Raw genomic sequence first — 20891 nt, forward strand, 5'->3', positions numbered from 1 at the left:
TGAAATTGATTTGCTATCGAAGGGTCTTAAATTTTGTCCAACACCAGATAAAAACGATAATGAAGAACTTCAGGCGGACATTCTGAAATTCTGCAGAAGACTTCGTCTATGCGATAAGTTTTGTGACGAAGACGGTGAAAGCAAACCGTTGGAAACAACGGCGTTAGTCCATAACAATTCGCAATGGAACCCACCAAGAAGTTCGGACAAACATTTAGAAGACGTCATTGATAGTTTAAAAAAGATTCCTTTACATAATGATAATCATAAACACGTAAAAAGTAATCTGTCTTACAGACAGAAATGTGCTTTGGATTCTTTAAGAAATGATACCTCTATTATTATCAAAGAGGCTGATAAAGGTAATGCAGTAGTGGTCATGAATAGAGATTTCTATTATGAATGCATACATAACATGCTTAGTAATGTTGAATTTTATGCTTCGGCAAGTGACGATTTCGATGCGGAAACCCGTAGATTAATCAACGAGCTAACACGGACACATGAAGCATGCCTACATGAAAAGGAGATAGATTATCTTGTCAATTTTATGCATAAAACTAGTTATTTCTATGGTTTGCCTAAAATCCACAAAAGCTCTATTATAAGTAAAGCTATAGAAGAACAAAACTGTACATATATTGAAGTTGAAAATCCTACGGATTTGAAGTTTAGACCCATAGTAGGCGGCCCTAATAGTGCAACGCAACGTTTGAGTCATCTTGTAGACCTCATTCTTAAACCTTTATGCACAAGTGTAAACAGTTATATCAAAGATGATTTTGATTTTCTGAGCCGTTTATCTAAACAGGTCCCACATAATGCTAAACTTGTTTCTTTTGATGTTGTTAGTTTATACACTAATATACCGCATGATCTTGGTATTGAAGCTGTTAAATATTGGTTGATCAAAAAACGAGAAAAAGTTAATTCTCGTTTTAGTAATGAATTTATACTGCAAGCTCTAGACATTGTCCTCAATCGTAATTCTTTTTATTTTGAGCAAGAATACTTTCAACAGATTAAGGGTACAGCGATGGGAACTAAAGTTGCCCCTACATATGCAACCTTAGTTTTAGGATACTTAGAGGAAACACTTTATTCTAAGATTGAGACAAAGTTTGGGGAAAACTTTACTGAATTTATCAGAAATAATTTTTTAAGGTTCCTTGACGATTGTTTTGTTATATGGCCTTCTGATAAGGATTTAAATGAATTTCAAAACCTATTGAATTCTTTACATCCTTCTATTTGTTATACGATGGAGTGTAGCGAAACGTCTTTACCTTTCTTAGATGTTTTAGTTCAACTAGATTCAAATAAGATTACAACGGATTTATATTGTAAAGCTACAGATGCACATAATTATCTAAATTTTTACTCTAACCACAGTAAACACACTAAAGTTAATATTCCATTTAATCTTGCCTCACGGATTGTCACTATCGTCAGTGACCAACAAGCTCAAATTGCTAGACTAAGTCAACTAAAGCAATACCTTAAAGCTCAATGTTATCCTACTGAGATAATAGAACATGGTATACAGAAAGCTATTGAAAAGGGACCCTTTACTTCCCGTCTACAAAAACTAAAGGATGAATCAAAGTTAGTTCCTTTTGTTTCTACTTTCAATCCACGGAATTGTAATATGTTTCCTGTGATAAAGAACAAATGTGAAGAGTTAAAGCAAAGTAGCAGGCGTATGAGAAACATTTTTAATAAACATGCTATTTTACACTGTAGACGCCAACCTAAAAACTTGAAACGTATGTTGACATGTTCTAAGTTTGATAATTCTTGTGTAACACCAAAAGTATCCAAATGTAAGACACCAAGATGTGCTACATGTCCTATGATTATCGAGTGTAATACTTTTATTTTCAAGAATGGTTTGAAATTTACTGTGAAGGTAAATATGAATTGTAAATCAAAAAATGTAATTTATGCAATCGTTTGTTCTAAATGTGGTGATTTTTACATCGGTCAAACCGGTAATGAACTCAGAACACGTATGACTGTACATAGACAACAAACTAGAACTGATTCTTTACGAAATCTTCATGTTAACAAACATATTCATGAATGTGCTGGAGATAAATTTAATGTATTACCTTTGTATCAACTATTTTCATCAGACACTATTTTAAGAGAAACGAAAGAAGACCAACTAATAAAAATATTAAAACCGAGTCTCAACAGGCCACAATAAAATTTTACGCCAAATTGTCCACCAATCTTGTGTACTTCGTGACGTCACGTTACTATTGTAGTGTGATGACATGTAATTGTGACGTCACGACGTTGTTCTCTTTTGAATAAACCTGAAGAGCCCTGTGAAGGGTGAAAGCAGCTAGTTTTTTAGTCGGTCGTTAATTTTATTTTTTCTATATTTACTTCCTTCACATGGACATTTAATCACTTTTTATTATATATATATATATATATATATATATATATACATCTACAATACATAATGTAAGAAAAGTCAGTTATGGAATACATTATGTAAGGTGTTCTATATTGTATACCGCTATTAATTCTATATATGTCTCTATTCATACAATAATGTTGTTATATATGTCTTTATATACATTTATCCCATTTAATGCTCAAGCAAATATGACTATTTCATAATGAAACAATTTGTTCATGTATTTTCTTGTATCAATATCAACCAAGAGTAGGGGGTATTGAGGCTCACACCTTTCATGACTGGTCAAAATACCTTCAGTGTACACTTATAGACACAGACACACGTGTGCTGCCCACACAACTAGACCTTAGGGAGCTGGCTCTGTAGCCTTGCCGGGACAAAATTAATTGATTCTGTCAATGTCCCAGATAACACCAACATACACAAATTGCACTGAATCTCGGCCTTTAAATACGTTTGCCAGTACATATGTTATCTCATTGCCTAACCCAATACTGACCCCGACTAGCGCACGACTTACAATCCAAATATAGGATGAATCTAACATAAATTAATCACATTAATTAATTAAGTTAACTATTGGGTAAACCCATAGTGTCACAAAAGCGTACAATTAAGTTGTCATTATATCTGCGGTAAATAAAAGGTCCATGTCCTTCACGCATCGCTGATGGGGTTCTTGTTATTGGAGGGCGGTGGTTGGATCACAATCACGTGACGGTGTATGCATAATTCATCAATTGTTTTCATTAACACATTTAACTTAAGTACGTGAAACAATTTTTCCAACATGAATTTGTTTATATATATATACCTGACCGCAAACTGACCAAGTCTAAAGCGAAACAATCGGTACGAAAAGCGTACAATTAAGTTGTCATTATATCTGCGGTTAATAAATTAAAAGGTTCATGTCCTTCACGCATCGCTGATAGAGTTCTTGTTATTGGAGGGCGGTGGTTGGAACACAATCACGTGACGGTGTATGTATAATTCATCAATTGTTTTGTTTTGGTGGATATAAAACACAGCTCAGTTGAGCGGATTCTTTACAAATAAACTCTGCTGCTAACGACAAGTGACCGGCCGTATTCACGAATACTTCAAACAGATCCAGCATCAAGGTAAGATAATGTTGTTTTTTTAAATGATATGCCTGTGTCTTGCTTACAAAATAATGCAAATAAAAAAGTACCTACTATCTAAAGGAATCATTGATAGAACATGTTCAATTTTGTCTCGTAAAGTTATATAAAATATGAAAAGGGGCCATTTTTGTTCACCCAAATTGGTTAACGAAGTGGGGCACTGGTTATTTTTGTTGCGTTTCTTACTAATTTTACTATTATCCAAGGTGGTGATGTTCTCTCTCTCTCCCAATATTTTTTTTTAATTATATGTAGATTTTTTTTTTTTTGCATTTTGCATTTTGCATTTTGAAATAAACTATTCAATGCCAAACGGAATTTAATCTCTATTGTCTACGATTTTCGTCTTTTTTCGTTTTGGAAGTACATCCTTCTGAAATAGTGTGGTAAGATAAACATGAAGAATCTCTTTGATGACATGAAAGTGCTAAGGACGTGACGGTGATGTTGATTATTTTTTTCTTTTTATATAATACTGTATACTTTGTACATGTATGTTTATATATACATATAACGAACATCAGTGAGGACTTCATGATGTAGTCAGATATGACAGTGTATCCGTAAAATACGGAGATATAGACAGATAAATCAGCTTCAAGAATTTAGAGGATGTCCGTAAATCAAGTGGCCGTATTCACGGAAACGTTCTCATGCTCAAACCCAGATTCTGTGCTCAAGCCCAGTATTTTTTTCCAGTGATAAATGAAAAAATAACAATTTTGTCAATGATTTGGAAGAATCACAGAGTTGGTTTGAGCACAAAATCCATAATTGGGCATGAGAACGGTTTCATTAATACGGGCCGAGGTATCGGTAATATTAGCAAACTCTCACTTCAATGCACGACATTTCATACGTTTTTACGAATCTATGACATGTTTAAAGGGACATCACGTGAAGAGCCATATTTTTTTAATGAATGTATGTATTGTATGCACTTCCACTTATGTTACCTCGCTATCCCCATATTCATTGTCCGTTCCAAATGTCCAGTTTGACCACTTGAATTGTTCGGGAAAGCCCTGCTTAAAATAGCGCCGATAACGTCACCTGACTAGGCAGGAAACGGTTTCCAAAGGGGCCCACAGAGAGGGGCCGTCAGGCAACTGCAACTTCTTACCACACTATGAAACCAAGTAATATGATTTCTAAGTCCGTATTCAAACTTATTGAACAATAATTATTCATCATCAGAATGTAATTGCACACTTGCCAATATTTAGAATTTAAATTTATTAAGCTTTAAACATATATTTGTTGTCAATAAAATTGAACAAGGAATTGGGCACAAGGAAACCAAGTAATATGATTTCTACTCCCGTCATACATTTACAATTAAATGTCAACAATGATAATAGGCATAAACATAAAGTAGATATATATAAATATATATTGAATTTAGTACCGGAATGTGACCGGTACAGATGGTACGGGGCTAAACACCTTCCCTCAACCATGGGACAATCCTTTTTGTAAAAAGGAATATTGACAAGACGAATATCCCTTTTCAAATGTTTACATAAAGTGCATATATGCAATGACAAACTACACGCGTATAAAAAAGAGAAACGTTTTTGAAATTATTTATTACATTGTAAAACTCAATGTCTTTGGGCAATTTTTTTTGTAGACCATGCATATAAATGTATGTATACTCTCTTTCCCACTTTCACTGTCTCCCTACGCTAACACTTAGTAAGTCATATTAGCCATTACACACACTTCTACTTCTACTTTTAAATGGTACTGACCAACTTCAACAATTTGAAGATAAAATGTCAGACGAGGAGTGAAACATGGAAAGAGATTGTTTTTAAAAGATACGAGATGGTCTAATTTGCGTTTGAAAGGTGACGGTAGAGGGCTGATTTGAATAATTCCGTTGTGGGGCTCGAAATAATGTCAGGTGGGAGATTATTCCACTCGGGTTTAGTTCGAGGGAAGAATGATGCCTTTCTGGTCTGGGTTTTTGAGTGGGGAATTTGATACGAAAACTGGTGGTTTGTTCGGGATTTTCTAACTGTAGGGATTAATCTGTCTGATTTTACGATACTAAACTGTATGGCAAATCCACTACGTGTACATGTAGAATATGTGTCAGATATGGAAAGTGTTTAGATACTTGATAATTATATTTTTTCAATGCTTTACAGAGATTAAAGCATACTTGTAAATGGACCTTTTTTATGTTGAGACAACTTTTCTTTAATCAGTTCCTTTTGTCCGAAACTGAAGCCGTAGTTATCGGCAGCACGCGCCATTTTTACAACGTAATACAATATTTCCCCCCTGTTTTCAATACGTATTCCGATTCTACTTGAAGTTGAAAATTAATTCTTTATAGAGAAAAGGTTACATGATCATACATTCTAAGTCAACATCATATGAAAACATGAACTGTTGAAAAATTACGATTTTTTTTTTTTTATTATGCGATCCTATTTACTAGAATCTAGTAGGTTCTCCTTCCTCAGTCATTCATCCTGGTCCGTCATTTTGACATTTTTAATCTCGCTGCGATAACGTAGCTTTCTGACGAAGAGCGATTTTTTTTATATATTGCGTCGTCGCGCCAGAGGAGGCCGGATGTTCATATTAGTACTAATTAAATCTTGCATGTCAAAACAAACAAAAACCGTTTAATTCAGCAATATAATTAATCATACCATTTTACTGATCCCGGTAATATTATGAATTATGTAAATCTAATAGCGCACGTATCTCATTTGACCCCGAGTACCGACAGAGGACAGAACAGAATACGCCGTGGCCATCACAACAATTATCTCTTGGATGGCCTCATGGCAAAATCAAACTAACCAGTCACTTATCCCTTCCTTTCGCATAAACCACTGTATAATTATAGAAACACAAAGTAAACTCTCTCCGATACATGCACATTAACATATTAAACTAAGTTCATCTGTGTTCAAACTCACACAATGATACTACTACTAGCGAGGTTAATAGTTTTAGATATTTATTCATAACATAAACAGCGCTAGCATTTCTGTCGATTCCATTTCAGCGTAACCGGCAATCCGGAAGAATACATGCACCGTACTAACTGCTAGGGCAGTTATTTTCTGCTTTGAATACTTCCCACTGGCAATAATGATTCCGTAACGTACCCCTTGCGCTATCTTTTAACCATTTGGCAACTTTTCGCTTCGTAGCTGACACGGTACAACACTTTTCTTTCGCTTACTTCACACGGCCAGTCATTTTGTTTACAAAGAAATGGTGTGCTATGCGCATGCGCTAGTAGAGGAAAATCCCTGAACAAAACGTTGGTCAGACAGGTGGAAATACCGATGATTATCTTAGATTTAATCATTTTTATGAATCTATTTCAGCCAAATCCTGATCGTTCTTTTCTATAAGGAGTCTCACTTGATATGTTTATGTAGTATTTGAAAAAAAGACACAAAAAAGTTACTTCAGCGTGATGCCCCTTTAAAACGATGGTTACAAAAATATGATATGAACACGAAAATCAATTTGAATAATTTTATTGATCGCATGATTGTTACTACACAAAAGCAAAACTGACCAGTACAAAATGAACAGAATTATGCATGTTGATAATTTTACAGAACGTGTGGGTCAGTTTGACCGCGTGTATAACTGACCACGACAACACCATCAGACCATGCCACTAGCGGTCAATGCAGAATCAATCCATTTTGATATCACAAAATACTAAGCATAGCATAAATGTACGAGGTACCGATAGCTTTCAAGATGTGACAAAGGTAGAACCTATCGAAATGATAGCCGTAATCAGCGTGGAACCACTGGTGGTTTGAGCTGACTTACACGTTGAGTATTTGACAAATTATCTCAAAACACTAATAAACAGTTCAAATCGACATCGTTCTAACTTGCTAATGTAATAAATACAGGAAACATCTACATAAGGCGAACCGACTTCGAACTGACCAATACTACTTAGTCAGCTTTCCAGCTCCAAAACTACTCAAATCACCTAATGGCCTATAGTAACATGTTAGCAACTGACCAATAAAACAAACACCATCGACATTTATAAATTGGACCACTGCTGGACAATACTAGCTAAGTTATAAATGACCAATTCATCAGGTTTCGGTTCAGTTCTTCACCAAACCACTAGTGGTCAAGATCCATAGAGTTACAATTCAATAAAACAAAAATAAGGTACAATATAACATTGGCCAAACACCGTTCCAATCGGATCGGATCGTGGCCAAAAAAATTAGACAATAAAATTGAGTCTCTGACGTCAATCTCAAACTTCTATTCCATCACCGACTACAATTACATTCTTCTTTTTGAACGGCGCAGCGACTCTGCAATGAAATAAATAAATAATCAAATTTCATGTAAACGTAATGCACAATCTGTGCGTTCTCTACGGCAGAATATGTTGTCATGTATTGTAGTTTTGGCATTAAGGAAAAATAATTTAAAATATATGTATGAAATTGATTATTCAAAAACAAAACAATCTATCCTATTTTTCTTAATTTTGGGGAGGGACCTACCTAGCGTGAACAAGGTAACTTAGAGTAGCTAGTGAGGTACCAAGTTAACGAGGGACATGGTACCTAAAGAGGGATATAGTACCAACTTAGGGAGGGACATGGTACCTAAAGAGGGATATAGTACCCACTTAGGGAGGGATATGGTACCTAGAGAGGGATATAGTACCAACTTAGGGAGGGACATGGTAGCTAAAGAGGGATATAGTACCCACTTAGGGAGGGACATGGTACCTAAAGAGGGATATAGTACCAACTTAGGGAGGGATATGGTACTATATCCCTCTCTAGATCGCATGTCCCTCCCTAAGTTGGCACTATATCACTCTTTAGGTACCATGTCCCTCGCTAAGCTGGTACTATATCCCTCTCTGCGTACCATGTCACTCCCCAAGTTCGTACTATATCCCTCTCTAGGTACCATGTCCCTCGCTAATTTGGTACCCAGAGAGGGATATATTACCAAATTAGCGAGGGACATGGTATCTAAAGAGGGATATAGTACACGCTTAGGGAGGGACATGGTGCCTAAAGAGGGATATAGTACACGCTTAGGGAGGGACATGGTGCCTAAAGAGGGATATAGTACGAACTTAGGGAGGGACATGGTAGCTAAAGCGGGATATAGTACCCACTTAGGGAGGGATATGGTACCTAGAGAGGGATATAGTACCATCTTAGGGAGGGACATGGTAGCTAAAGAGGGATATAGTACACGCTTAGGGAGGGACATGGTGCCTAAAGAGGGATATAGTACCGACTTAGGGAGGGATATGGTACCTAGAGAGGGGTATAGTACCAACTTAGGGAGCGACATGGTACCCAGAGAGGGATATATTACCAAATTAGCGAGGGACATGGTATCTAAAGAGGGATATAGTACCTACTTAGGGAGGGATATGGTACTATATCCCTCTCTAGGTACCATGTCCCTCCCTCAGTTGGTACTCTATCCCTCTCTGGGTACCAAATTAGCGAGGGACATGGTATCTAAAGAGGGATATAGTACCGACTTAGGGAGGGATATGGTACATAGAGAGGGATATAGTACCAACGTAGGGAGGGACATGCTATCTCGAGAGGGATATAGTACCAACGTAGGGAGGGACATGCTATCTAGAGAGGGATATAGTACCATCTTAGGGAGGGACATGGTAGCTAAAGAGGGATATAGTACCTACTTAGGGAGGGACATGGTAGCTAAAGAGGGATATAGTACCTACTTAGGGAGGGATATGGTACCTAGGGAGGGATATAGTACCAACTATAGGGACAGAGAACTTGGGGAGGGAGTACATACCTATAGAAAAAGAGTATCTACGTAACAAGGGGCATAGGACATAGTGAGTGACAGTGTTCCTAGCGAGGGACAGGGGGCGTAGCAGGGACATAGGACCAACCTATCAAGGGGTAGAGTACATAGGGAGGGACATAATACCAATTTAGGAAGGGGTCTAGCGAGGGATACAACACCAATCACGCGAGGGACATAGCACTAGGTGAGGGGCAGAGTACATACCTAGCGAGGGACGGGGGACCAGTAGTTGATCTGACGCTGGATGCACAGTGGGAACAACACCATATGCTCCTCCTCAAAATGCTGGACGAACTTCTTCTCCAAGTACAGGTCATTCCATGGCAGCTCCTTGGTCAGTACCACGGACGACTCTAGTCCATAGTAAAACAACATCATGGCGTTTGACCTTTTTGCGAAATTCGCCCTGTCTTTCTTACGGGTCCCGGAGGACTTCCACAAGTATCTCCTTTTAACCTGACACGGGGCAGAACCGCAGTGACGACAGAGGGAAGGTCCTGCACAAACAGATATTTAATATGTCAAGACAAATTTTCGAAATCCAGGGTTTAAGTTTTCGACACACATAAAGTTACTTTCAATGCACCCTGCGATTTTATCAGAACGGAACCCGCGACTAACAGTTACCTATCTGACTGGTTCCAGACACACACATCTGACAAATTACAATGCTCATAGAAAGTGATTCCCTTTCTTCAAACAAGACCAAAGAGCTACTCTGAAATTAAAGTCTGTCAAGATTAGAATTACACTGTACGTTACCAAACAATTCACTTTAATGTTTAATCAAAACATTACTCTGAGAACACAGGTATGCAAGATTCTGAAATGGTTTCCAAGCTAGCAAACGTGTATCATCTGGACGGTGACGTATTAAGGTAGTTTTTACAACATTAGGTTTATAAAAAGGTACATTAATTTTTAAAAAAGGTCTTAATTACAAGGTAAACAGAACACTAGAGCTGAAAGTGAGAAAAACTGATACGTTCATTAGACTGCTGCTTTACTCAATATTTTAACCTTCGCTGGTTACTTACGAGCTCTCCATTCTTGGAACATTGACACGGCGGCTGACCATTTCTCTTTGGCGATTTTTCCGATCGACGGCGCATAGCCCAACAGCAGGATAAGAAGCACACTCATCAGATTATAGAATACCTCAATTCCAATTCGCTAAAATAAATCAAATCATAAATATTTTCAGTGAATTGAATTATACTGCCAACATCCAATGTTCAAGACCCGCAAATTACTAAGAAACGGACAATGGAGAAGACAGCCGTTTTGTCACAACTGGACGCTCACAAAGCATAGCTGGTGGCTAGTAATATTGCGAAATACACACGAGAAAATCATACGAAACGAAATGCACAAGCATAAACTATACCAGGTTTTTAATAAATTGATGAGAAGTAGAATCAGCTAAATGTCATCACAAGCATAAGCTTACTAAACTATTAGTAAAAAAAAAAAAAACTGTTGAAATTTTCATGCACTCATTAACATTAAAAAAAATATGTAATCCTTACCCATGTCAGATCGGTAACCGTTGGACAGACTTTCCCAATTTCACTTGCGGTGAAATAATAAAACAATCTTTTGGCATATCCTGGCTCGGGCTCCACGCTACAGAGTTGAAATTATAAAGTCAAGAGTAAACATTTCTAAACATTCAATATCAACACATTCGTAATCTTGATTAAGTTATTGACATGTATTTGAGCTCCGCGAGATCTTTGCGTAATGTCTAGTCAAAGAATAACATATGTAAGATCCAATCTCACCATGTCTGGTCCAAACTTACCACGTAAGTTCTCGATATACAGCAGGCCCTTGGTGCATGGCGCACATCATTACCACAAATATCAAGAATAACCTGATATTCATTGCGGTAATCGAAGATTTAAACAAAAGAAGTAAATATCAGGGGAGAGACTGATCATCTCCGCCTTCACCGATTGCTAAGCAGCCTATCAACAAGTATGTGACGTCACAAGTGGGTATCTATATTTTACCGATCATGACGTCATGCTATTGTCTTGTACCTATAATAAGTGCAAGCGGTTACACGTTGGTGACAATGTTTATGGTACCAAAATGTCTTCTGTTATGAATCGAACCCTGGACTAGCGGCAGTGAGTGCTTCCAGTAGGAGTCGAGTTCGGGACTAATACTGTAGCGACAGGATATGTTTACCTTAGAATCCCACTAAAATTCGAACAGGAACAAGCGACATTTGGGTCCGTACTCAAGCATGGATCAGTTTTCCTGTAACTCACTTTAGTCATTTGAAACGGTCAAAAAGTCAAATTAAAATTTAGAAACTGTATACGGCCTTCATTTTCCCTCCATATCAGTGACAAAATAAGATTTCTTTTATTATTCTACAACCGGAACAAGAAATTAGGCTAAATGCTTGAGCATGAAAACGGTTTCATAAATACGGCCACACGGTATGTGTTTCCGTCAGAAATTAAAGACACAACGAAAATAGAGCTTATTAATATTGTTCTGATAGGAGTTGAAATCTGGACATGCGACACAGGTCTTACGCAGTGTGTCGAACCCATGCGCAAATTGAACTAAAAACAGCAGCATGTTTGAGTTTCACAAATATATATGTAGTTATCCCCTTTTGACCTGGTCGCCGGTAACGAAAAGTATTACGGCGAAATGTTTTTATACCCAGCTACATTGAATCATGATGAAAATGGTACCTAAGTATATTTCATCACGCTGTCCCGTAGGGGTGGGGATGTTCAAAAAGAAACCACCCATACATTTAAATTTGACCCCTGGTGACGGTTAATTTCATTTTTCTTAGCACTAATTAAACAATAAACTTGAACTCACATTCTAATATGGCGTATTAACTTCCGTCCACTCCTTCGCCAGTCCCCCCCCCCCCCCCCCCCCCCCCCAACTCTCTCTCTCTCTCTCTCTAAAGCTTGACAGATCATTACTGACGTATTTACTGCAAACCAAGATTTCTTTTCTTTATATCTGTACATCGTGTCATAACGACATTGGAATTTAATATAATAAATATATATACTTGGACCTTTCCTGATGTAAAGAGAGAAATTGGGTCGTTTTAAAGGTTTAGCTCAACACTTGGTGAAATTTCCACATCAAAATGATGTTATATAAATTGTACAAGAAGGGTGGACATTTTGGATGTCGAAAATCGACCCCATCTTACTTTCTCGTAACAAAATTCACTTTTCCGATGGGTTTTCAAAATACTTGGTTTTGTTAAAAAGATACAAATGTAGATATTTTTACACATTTTACATAAAAATTATCTCAATTTCCTCAAAACCATATGCGTTTTCGAAGGTTCAAAGCTCTCTGTCATTGTGCCCCTATCTGCATATTCATGCGGGTGCCTTACATTTGTCATACACACATAAATTACAGACATGCCGTCACGACTTAAAAAAAACCTTAGCTCTTAAGGATCACTGTCCTGCTGCACTGCGGATTTTCGTATAACTGTAGCACATTTTGGCTATGTCACTTCCGCTAATCAGGTAGCACAGTCGGTTAGAGCGATAGTAGGACGATCTGAAGCTCAGGTTTTGCATGCCGGTCTAGCCTCGCTCATAACACTGTTGTTTGGTTGGTTTTTGTTAGTTTTATCTTTGTTATGTTCGCAAGGTATGGTTTTCTTTTCAGAAAAAAATTATCAAAGCTATAGACATGCCAGAAAAACAGTCATAAATGCGTAGTTACAGTTTTGATTTGTTTTCACATTCACTTCTTTATAAATATCTCGTTGTGTAGTAATGTTAACATCATTTATTTATATTTCAGTCGCTCGTATACTTTTCGAACACTTCATTTTGTTTTTCATTTGAATAAACAAGACTTTTGAAAACGGCAGTTTTGATTAATGGCTGAATAGGGATTCTTCTTAATTCGTTTATTTACATTATTTTTTGAAACTGGAGAAAATCACTTTGCGAGGAATGTTAAAAAAATAAATTAAACTAATTAATGCAAATAATTCTAGGGTAAGTTTTATTTCAATAAAGTGCATTTGATTGTCTTGTATTTTCTCTGATGTGTCAGCGTGGTAGAAATAAGTTTACTTACAAAATATTGTACGGTCCTCTTTTTTTGATATGTAAATTCTGTTGAAGGCTCTTGGTGTACAACTTGTGTTTTTTTTATGTTACAGACACAAGATGAGGGTGGTGCTGACTGTCATCATACTCTGCCTGGTCGTGTCAACACTAGCCAGTCCAAACAGGATGGAAAGAGAAACTGGTAATGCTCAGCTTGAAAATAACCAACAGGCAGAGGCTGATTTCATTAGTAATAGCCAAGCCAATCCAGTAGTTGCAAGACGTGTTAAAAGAAGGGGTTTTCTTATGGGATGAGACGGCAGGATAATGGAACTCATTATTGTAAATGAAGATGAGAGAGGATCGCAGATGTAGGAGATGAACTGGCATTCATCTGCAGACGTAGCCCGATTTCTCAATTAAGATATATTATTATGTACATGTATGTAATATCAATGCATCTGAAAGAAGTCAATAACGCTTGGCATATATTTATTAGAAAGTTCCAGTAAAAACAAAATTATTGAATTTTTATGGAGTTTCGTTTTCTTTGTGTTTTCAAGTCTGAATCCAATGCAAGTATGAAATAAAGAGTGAAAAATCACAACTAGATTCTTACTTTCTGAGATAAATTAACAGCAAAGCAGGATTATGAAAAGTCAATGAGATTTTGCTTATCAATGTAAATTTGTTTCTGTTTAGGTACAAAGAACTAAACGAATTTAATATTGGAGGGAAATCGCTTGAGGTTTGTTTTGAAAATCTGATAATATAAAAGTTAATTCAACGCTTACGAGAGCTTAATGATATAAAAACAAGACAATATCGAAGTGTCATCAAAACTATTATTGATACTTCAATCAAATTTGATAAAAACTATAGCCAAATATGAACAAAGAAAAGACGTACATGGAGACCCTTGAAGAAGCACAAAGAGAAGTAGATATGCAACGGAATAAAATAAAATACTACTTGGATGCAGAACGTCAGGGGGAAGTTACCATATCTGTAAATTTTCAATTTGGCCCAGTAGCTTAGGAGAAGTTGTTTGGAAAAATTCTTTCAAACAAAGGGTCATTTCCCCGTAAAAAAAGGTCAAATTAAACAATATCATATCTGAAAACTTTTATTGAAGTTGGCGAATAAGTTTTGGAGAAGTTGTTCTCGTAAGCATTTTTCAACAAAGGGCAATAACTCCTTGAAAAAGGGTCAGAATGAAAAAAATAGTACCTGGATGCACAATATCAGGTGATAGTTATCATATCTAACAATTTCCATTGAATTGGCCGCGTAGTTCTTGAGGAGTTGTTCTGGTAAGCATTTTTCAACAAAGGGCGATAACTTTGTAAAAAAGGGTCAAAATGAAAATAAAAATACCGGGACGCACAACTTCAGGTGGCGATTATCATATATGGAAAGTTTCGTTGAAATTGGTCGATTTCTCTAGAAAGAGTTTTCCGGAAAAACGTTTTTTACGGACAGACGGACAGACAAGCTGATTTCAGTTTACCTCCTTAATTTCGTTGCAGGTGTTTTCCCCAGCCAAATATAAAACATATATAATATACTGATAAATATATACAGATATATATATCTATATATATATAAATAATTTGATAGGAACTGCCAGGGTTGGAGAGCTCTGGAGTTAGTCGCCTAAACAATATGGTGTCCTCCCACAGGAGTTGTTTCTCTAGTAAAAGATTGATATCAAGCTATAAGTCAATGTGTCCTTTAGCTGATTAATTTATTTGTTCGAAAATAATATTTTGATATACAAAAGGCACACAATAGTCAAATAGTTTCGTAGTTATTTCTAGAATGTTAATGTAACTATGTTTCAATTAGCAAATTCATTATGACTTTATTTGACTTTGAATTTTACTTGTGTACTTATATCGTCATACATAACAAGGTATACTTGATGTCCCAGTTTAAAATCACTTGATAATACTTCAGTAACTAGCAGACAAAGGTCGATACCGTGTGAAATCCCAAATAAATACAGAAAAAACATGAAGTGATCAAAGTTATATATAATGACTGCAATCAACCAGGAACGCAATCTTTCTTAAGTTTCTTCCATTGTATATTTTTAATCTTAGTTTTGTTATATTTTTCATTAGATATGCCTCAAAACAGTTTACATTCATTCATTGAAATCACTTTTCTCTTATTTAAAAAAAAAAAGGAAAATAAAGCTCTCACATTCAGATACAAATATATCGAAGACAATTCGGTATTAGCCGAAGGATTTAAGAAATACTATTCACCAAACATTAGATGATCTAGTGACATTTGTACACATCTGTAAAGCTGATATGATATTTGATGGGTTTGTTGTTTACATATCGTAAATGAACACTGGCCGAAATAACATCACAATCTCTGTAGTATTGGAATGCATATGTTAAAAATGTGCCACGAAATATTGCCAATAAGAAACGTCAAAACACGCTATCGTAGGAAATCTCTCTGGTATCGCGAGCCTGTTTTCGAATAGCATCTATTATGTCATTTCTCGTTGAATGAGCATTTGTATCTGGAGCGGTTAATCTCAGGACGAAACAGATAATCTAATGAATAAAAAGTATTCGATATAAATCATAATCAATCAAACTGTATTCAATATCTAGCTTATTTGTATAGCGGGTTCTAATTCAGACACAAGATGAGAGTGATGCTGGCTATCGTGGTCGTTTGCCTGGTCATTTCAACACTAGCCAGTCCAAACAGGATGGAAAGAGAAACTGGTAATGCTCAGCTTGAAAATAACCAACATTCAGTGGTTGATTTTATAAGTAATAGCCAAGCCAATCGAGTAATTGCAAGACGTGTTAAAAGATCGGCTTTTCTGTTTGGATAAAACATGGGCGGAGGGTTGACGAAACACACGACGATGGAACTTGTTGTAAATACAGATAAGACTGGTGATGAACTGACATTAATATGTGAACATAGTATAATTAATTTATTTTTTTTATTTATTTTACGAGGATTACAAACATCCCGAAGGCTACTAGATGCTCTCCTCAACATATATCAAACATACATTATGTACAATTACACAAAAGACGTACAAAAGTCANAAAGAAATGAATTTCATCTTCGGAGGAGTTCGCGCAGAAGTCACAGAATTTGTTATTAGTTAAATTGTAAGAGTATCTATGTTTGTTTAAAGCACTTTGTCCCATTCTTATTCTAGAGTGATTGATTTTTCCTTTCCCATGTCCATATGCATATAAAGAGTTTGTTTGTGGAGTGGATAGATTTGACAGTGCTACATAGTATGCTTTCCAAGTCAACGTCATTATCTACATATACAATGGATATGAAATAAGTTTATAATGCTTTAAATGTATGTTGATATGAAAATTCCAGTCAAAATAAAATTATAAAACTTTTATGAAGTTTCTTTTATTTATTACTTGGAAGATTGAACGGAAATTTCAGAGAGTAAAAACCAGAATCTGACTTTATAGATAGAAAAACGGCATAGCAGGCGAAGTGTCAAACAAGCCGTAATATGAACTCAAGTAACAAAAACACACGGCAGAAATGAACAAGAAAAAGATGTACATGGAAATCCTTGAAAGTATATTAAGACCCGGTGGTTTGAAAGGATAAGCGTCTTCTGTTTCACCAGTAACCTCGTCATTGAAATCTAGGTAAATTTAAAGAAATACCACGTCCTCCAATAGAGAACCGTTGAAATGAAGACAAAACAACAATGCTCTTTAAAGAGCACAATTAAAATCCTTCATATCAAGCAGGGAAATAGAAAAGGTCATCATGATGACGACTGAAAGACATCAAGATAACTACCTGATACTAACATATTTTAGTTGTATTTAAAAAAAAATGGAGAAAGGTACAAGGTACTAGCACACCGGAAACGAAATATCTAAATAAAGTAGCAGTCACGGAGAGGATCCTAAAGCAAAAAAAGAATGAATCCTCACAAAAGAGTAAATACCTAGATTTTCCTCGCAGCGAAGATTCCTAAAAATGACAAAAATGATTCTGCTTATATCTCTTGCCATGTCTACAAACATGACTAATGCAACTCAATACATCTCTTAATACAATAACACATTCAATACATCTCTTAATACTACAATAACACATTCAATACACCGCTTAATACAATAGCACATTCAATACATCTCTTAATACAATAACACATTCAATACATCTCCAATACCAAAATATATCACTTATAAATCTGATTCAAAAGTATGTACCAGTAATTTATTTTAATTGCAAACGGAATATACAATGTACTAAATGTACATAATAGATCAGGTGCCATATATATATGAATGATAAATAAGTACCATATAATTGTTAATATGTCAAACTACTTGACACTAGAGCAAGAAGATATTTGATGTTAGGTTGAGAACAAATCATCTTTTGTAACAAATATTGTCGAATTGTTATCAAAAGACATCTTTTTCTTTCCCTGAATTTCAATACATGTACGTTTCATATACACGTAAGACGTAGATTTCTATTCCTTTGACCTGGTAACTACAAATGAGTTATAAATGGACAAAATGGTCATATGGTTAAGTGGTTTTTTGTTTTGAGAAGTTTTTAAACGTGTGCTTCCATACTTCTTATATCAAGTAATTATTTTACGTATACAACTGTTTGACTCTTCTGGTGAACTTTAAGTCCTCGAAGTTTGCCGTAACTCTGAATCTGGAATTATTCCGACGCGGTTTGCAAGAAATAAAAGATTAAAATATATAACATTTTGTAGCAAAATTTTGAACAGTTGTAATACCACATAGACCCTTATCTCCCTTCGATGCATTTCCTCGTTTAGAACAATTAAGACACGTGTTTGCATTCTGTTGACCTTTAGCACCACTGACGGGCCCTTTATTAAGGAAACAGCCACACTGTGGAATGTAAGATACTTTGTTAAGCTTCGCATTGATAGTTATTTTCTTATACAGATGTATATGTGCTTCCTTACTTCCAATTTCTAGCGATAGTTATTTATTACATTGACTCGACAACTACTCTACACAAGACCCTATTGAGTCATGTCCCTCTGCACCCAGAGAGGCCACACTCTTCGTTTATATAAAATTGAGTCCTCTTTTCCAAAGGATGCTCAGGCAAAATTTAGTCAAAATCAATAAAGCTTTTCAGGACCAGGAGCGTTTTACAGGAAATGTTGACGGATGGAAGACGGACGATGCAGTACGGCAAAAACAAGTATCAATGCTCTGACTAGATTTCCTGCCGCCTTAATTTTTAAATAAACCAACTGAGATACAACATTTGAGATAGCTGTTATTATTTGTTTTCAAACTATCATCTGGACAATAAATATAAATTGATCCGGACTAGAGATGTATACAATTAGATGTAATGACCTTGACGTTTGAAAAAGCCATCTCAAAATCGAAAGATTCTTCATCAGCGATCTTGCAGCCATGGCACCAATTTTGCGATACAATTGGGAGCAAACGTAATTTGGTATCATGTGCACTTTGAAGCACACGTATAGAACAGGAAATTGTACAGGACAAAACATTGAAGTGCACTTCAGTTCACTTCAGTGTTAACTCCATTGCACTGCGATGTTAATTCCAGTGCACTAAAGTGTTAACTCCAGTGCAGAACGATGTGTTTTTGAGGATTGAGGATCAGGTAGCAGTATACAGTAGAGGGTTGTGGCCATGGGTGATATTTTTGTTAAATGGCTAACCCCTGTATAATGATATGTAAAAATAACTATAAAAATAAAACTGTACTAAAATTGGTATAAGCATGATGAAGTGGGCTATGTGAGCTTCACATTTGTAAAAAAAGAAAGAAGATTTTTTTTTGGTTCGAGGATGTAAAAAAGTTTCCTGGTATCATATAAACAAATGCATCAAATGGAAAATGTAATTGTATGTGATATTCAGCCGAAAATTGCTTATAAGATACTGTTTAGAATTATAATTAATCACATAGACTGCTACGTCTTCTGTACATATAATACAAGTGGTTTGCAAGTGGAATTTGTAATTCCTCGGAAGACATTATGAAATTAAATTTAACCGCTACGTCTTCTGTACATGTTATACAAGTGGTTTACATTTATCTGTATTATCAAGACTTACAAAATCATTTCCTTTATTATTTACTACATTAAATAAGGATGCTCTGATGTCATTACATACATTACATTCAATTAAAAAGAGTAACTCATCCTCTAAACAATAATTTACATTTGTACATATCTTACATAAGCGTTCTTCTAAGGGAATTACAGGTTTGGAATATCTGCCAGTTTCCACTGCTAGAGGTAGAGAGCCACATCTACAATTAAACAGTACTCTACGTTGGCATTTTTGTCTAACGAGCTTGACATATGAATCCGGTATTAAATTTGATTTCAAAGTTCTGTAAGTTCTCAATTTGTTACCATTTATATTACTACTATCATTCCATATAGACTCGTACCATTCATCAGCATCTGAAATGATGAGTTTTTCTTTCACTCGTCTAATTTTGTGTTTAACAGTAAATGTTGAGTTTACAATTTCATTCAAATTGTTGTCATGAATCATTTTCAAAATTCTAGAATCCCAAGATTTCTTCAGACTAACGGACCATAGATGTACTTTTTTCATGAGTCTGTTATCATCACAATACTTAATTCTTAAAACTAAACGTATATTTCTAAAACTTGACTTACATTGCAATAGTGCCATCCCATATCACCTCTGATTGCTAAGTTACTTGCTCGACGGGAGGCTCCTAGAAAATACCTAAGTACCTTGTGTAGTAAGACAGAAACCTCTCGGTTTTTATTTATACCCCATAATCCACATCCATTAAAAGTACTGGCTCAAGAATTTGTTCAACATTTCATAAGGCATTTCACCGGTAGGTGAATATTTCACCTATATCGTTGTAAGTGCTCCACTATCAGATTTACAGAGTTCCTCAAACCAGAGTCCTAAGTACTTATAGGGGTGGAATTATTTCTAAAATGGACTATGTTAGTTTTGTCTTTATTAACTTCGATCTTCCACTTTTTACACCATTCAATTAAAACATCCAGCCTCCGTTGCATAGACATTTTGTCGGGGGCAATGAGTGCAATGTCATCAGCATACAAAAGTATGGAGATCATTTCAAATTATTAATATCTTTTGTTAAATCATTTATGTACATAAAACAAATTGTTAGCGAGGCAATACAACCTTGTTTTAGACATTGCTTCATATCAATGGGTGGTGTAAAAACACGATTTATTTTAATTCTACATTCACAGTTAAAATATAATGATTTTATAACATTAAAAAACATCCATTCATATCAAAATGTTCTAGCTTAGCCCATAACAGATCTCTGTTCACACAATCAAACGCGTTCTTCATATTA

The 20891-nt window shown here is 35.7% G+C and overlaps 1 protein-coding gene and 1 long non-coding RNA gene across 2 annotated transcripts; one reads left to right on the plus strand and one right to left on the minus strand.

Moving 5' to 3' along the window:
• Positions 1-3426: 3426 nt before the first annotated feature.
• LOC110440350 lies at positions 3427-14021 on the plus strand. Its single transcript, XR_002461741.1, has 2 exons — positions 3427-3558; positions 13607-14021. It is a non-coding gene; the product is annotated as an uncharacterized LOC110440350 (long non-coding RNA).
• On the minus strand, positions 7141-11365 carry LOC110440346. Its single transcript, XM_021483364.1, has 5 exons — positions 11228-11365; positions 10953-11049; positions 10461-10596; positions 9628-9920; positions 7141-7916 (listed from the first exon to the last, which is right to left on the minus strand). The coding sequence occupies exons 1-4, from the start codon at positions 11308-11310 to the stop codon at positions 9628-9630; spliced, it is 609 nt and encodes a 202-aa protein (XP_021339039.1). The 5' UTR covers positions 11311-11365; the 3' UTR covers positions 7141-7916.
• Positions 14022-20891: the final 6870 nt, after the last annotated feature.

This window comes from Mizuhopecten yessoensis, unplaced genomic scaffold (assembly GCF_002113885.1).
Source record: "Mizuhopecten yessoensis strain PY_sf001 unplaced genomic scaffold, ASM211388v2 scaffold11179, whole genome shotgun sequence".
NCBI lineage: Eukaryota > Metazoa > Mollusca > Bivalvia > Pectinida > Pectinidae > Mizuhopecten > Mizuhopecten yessoensis.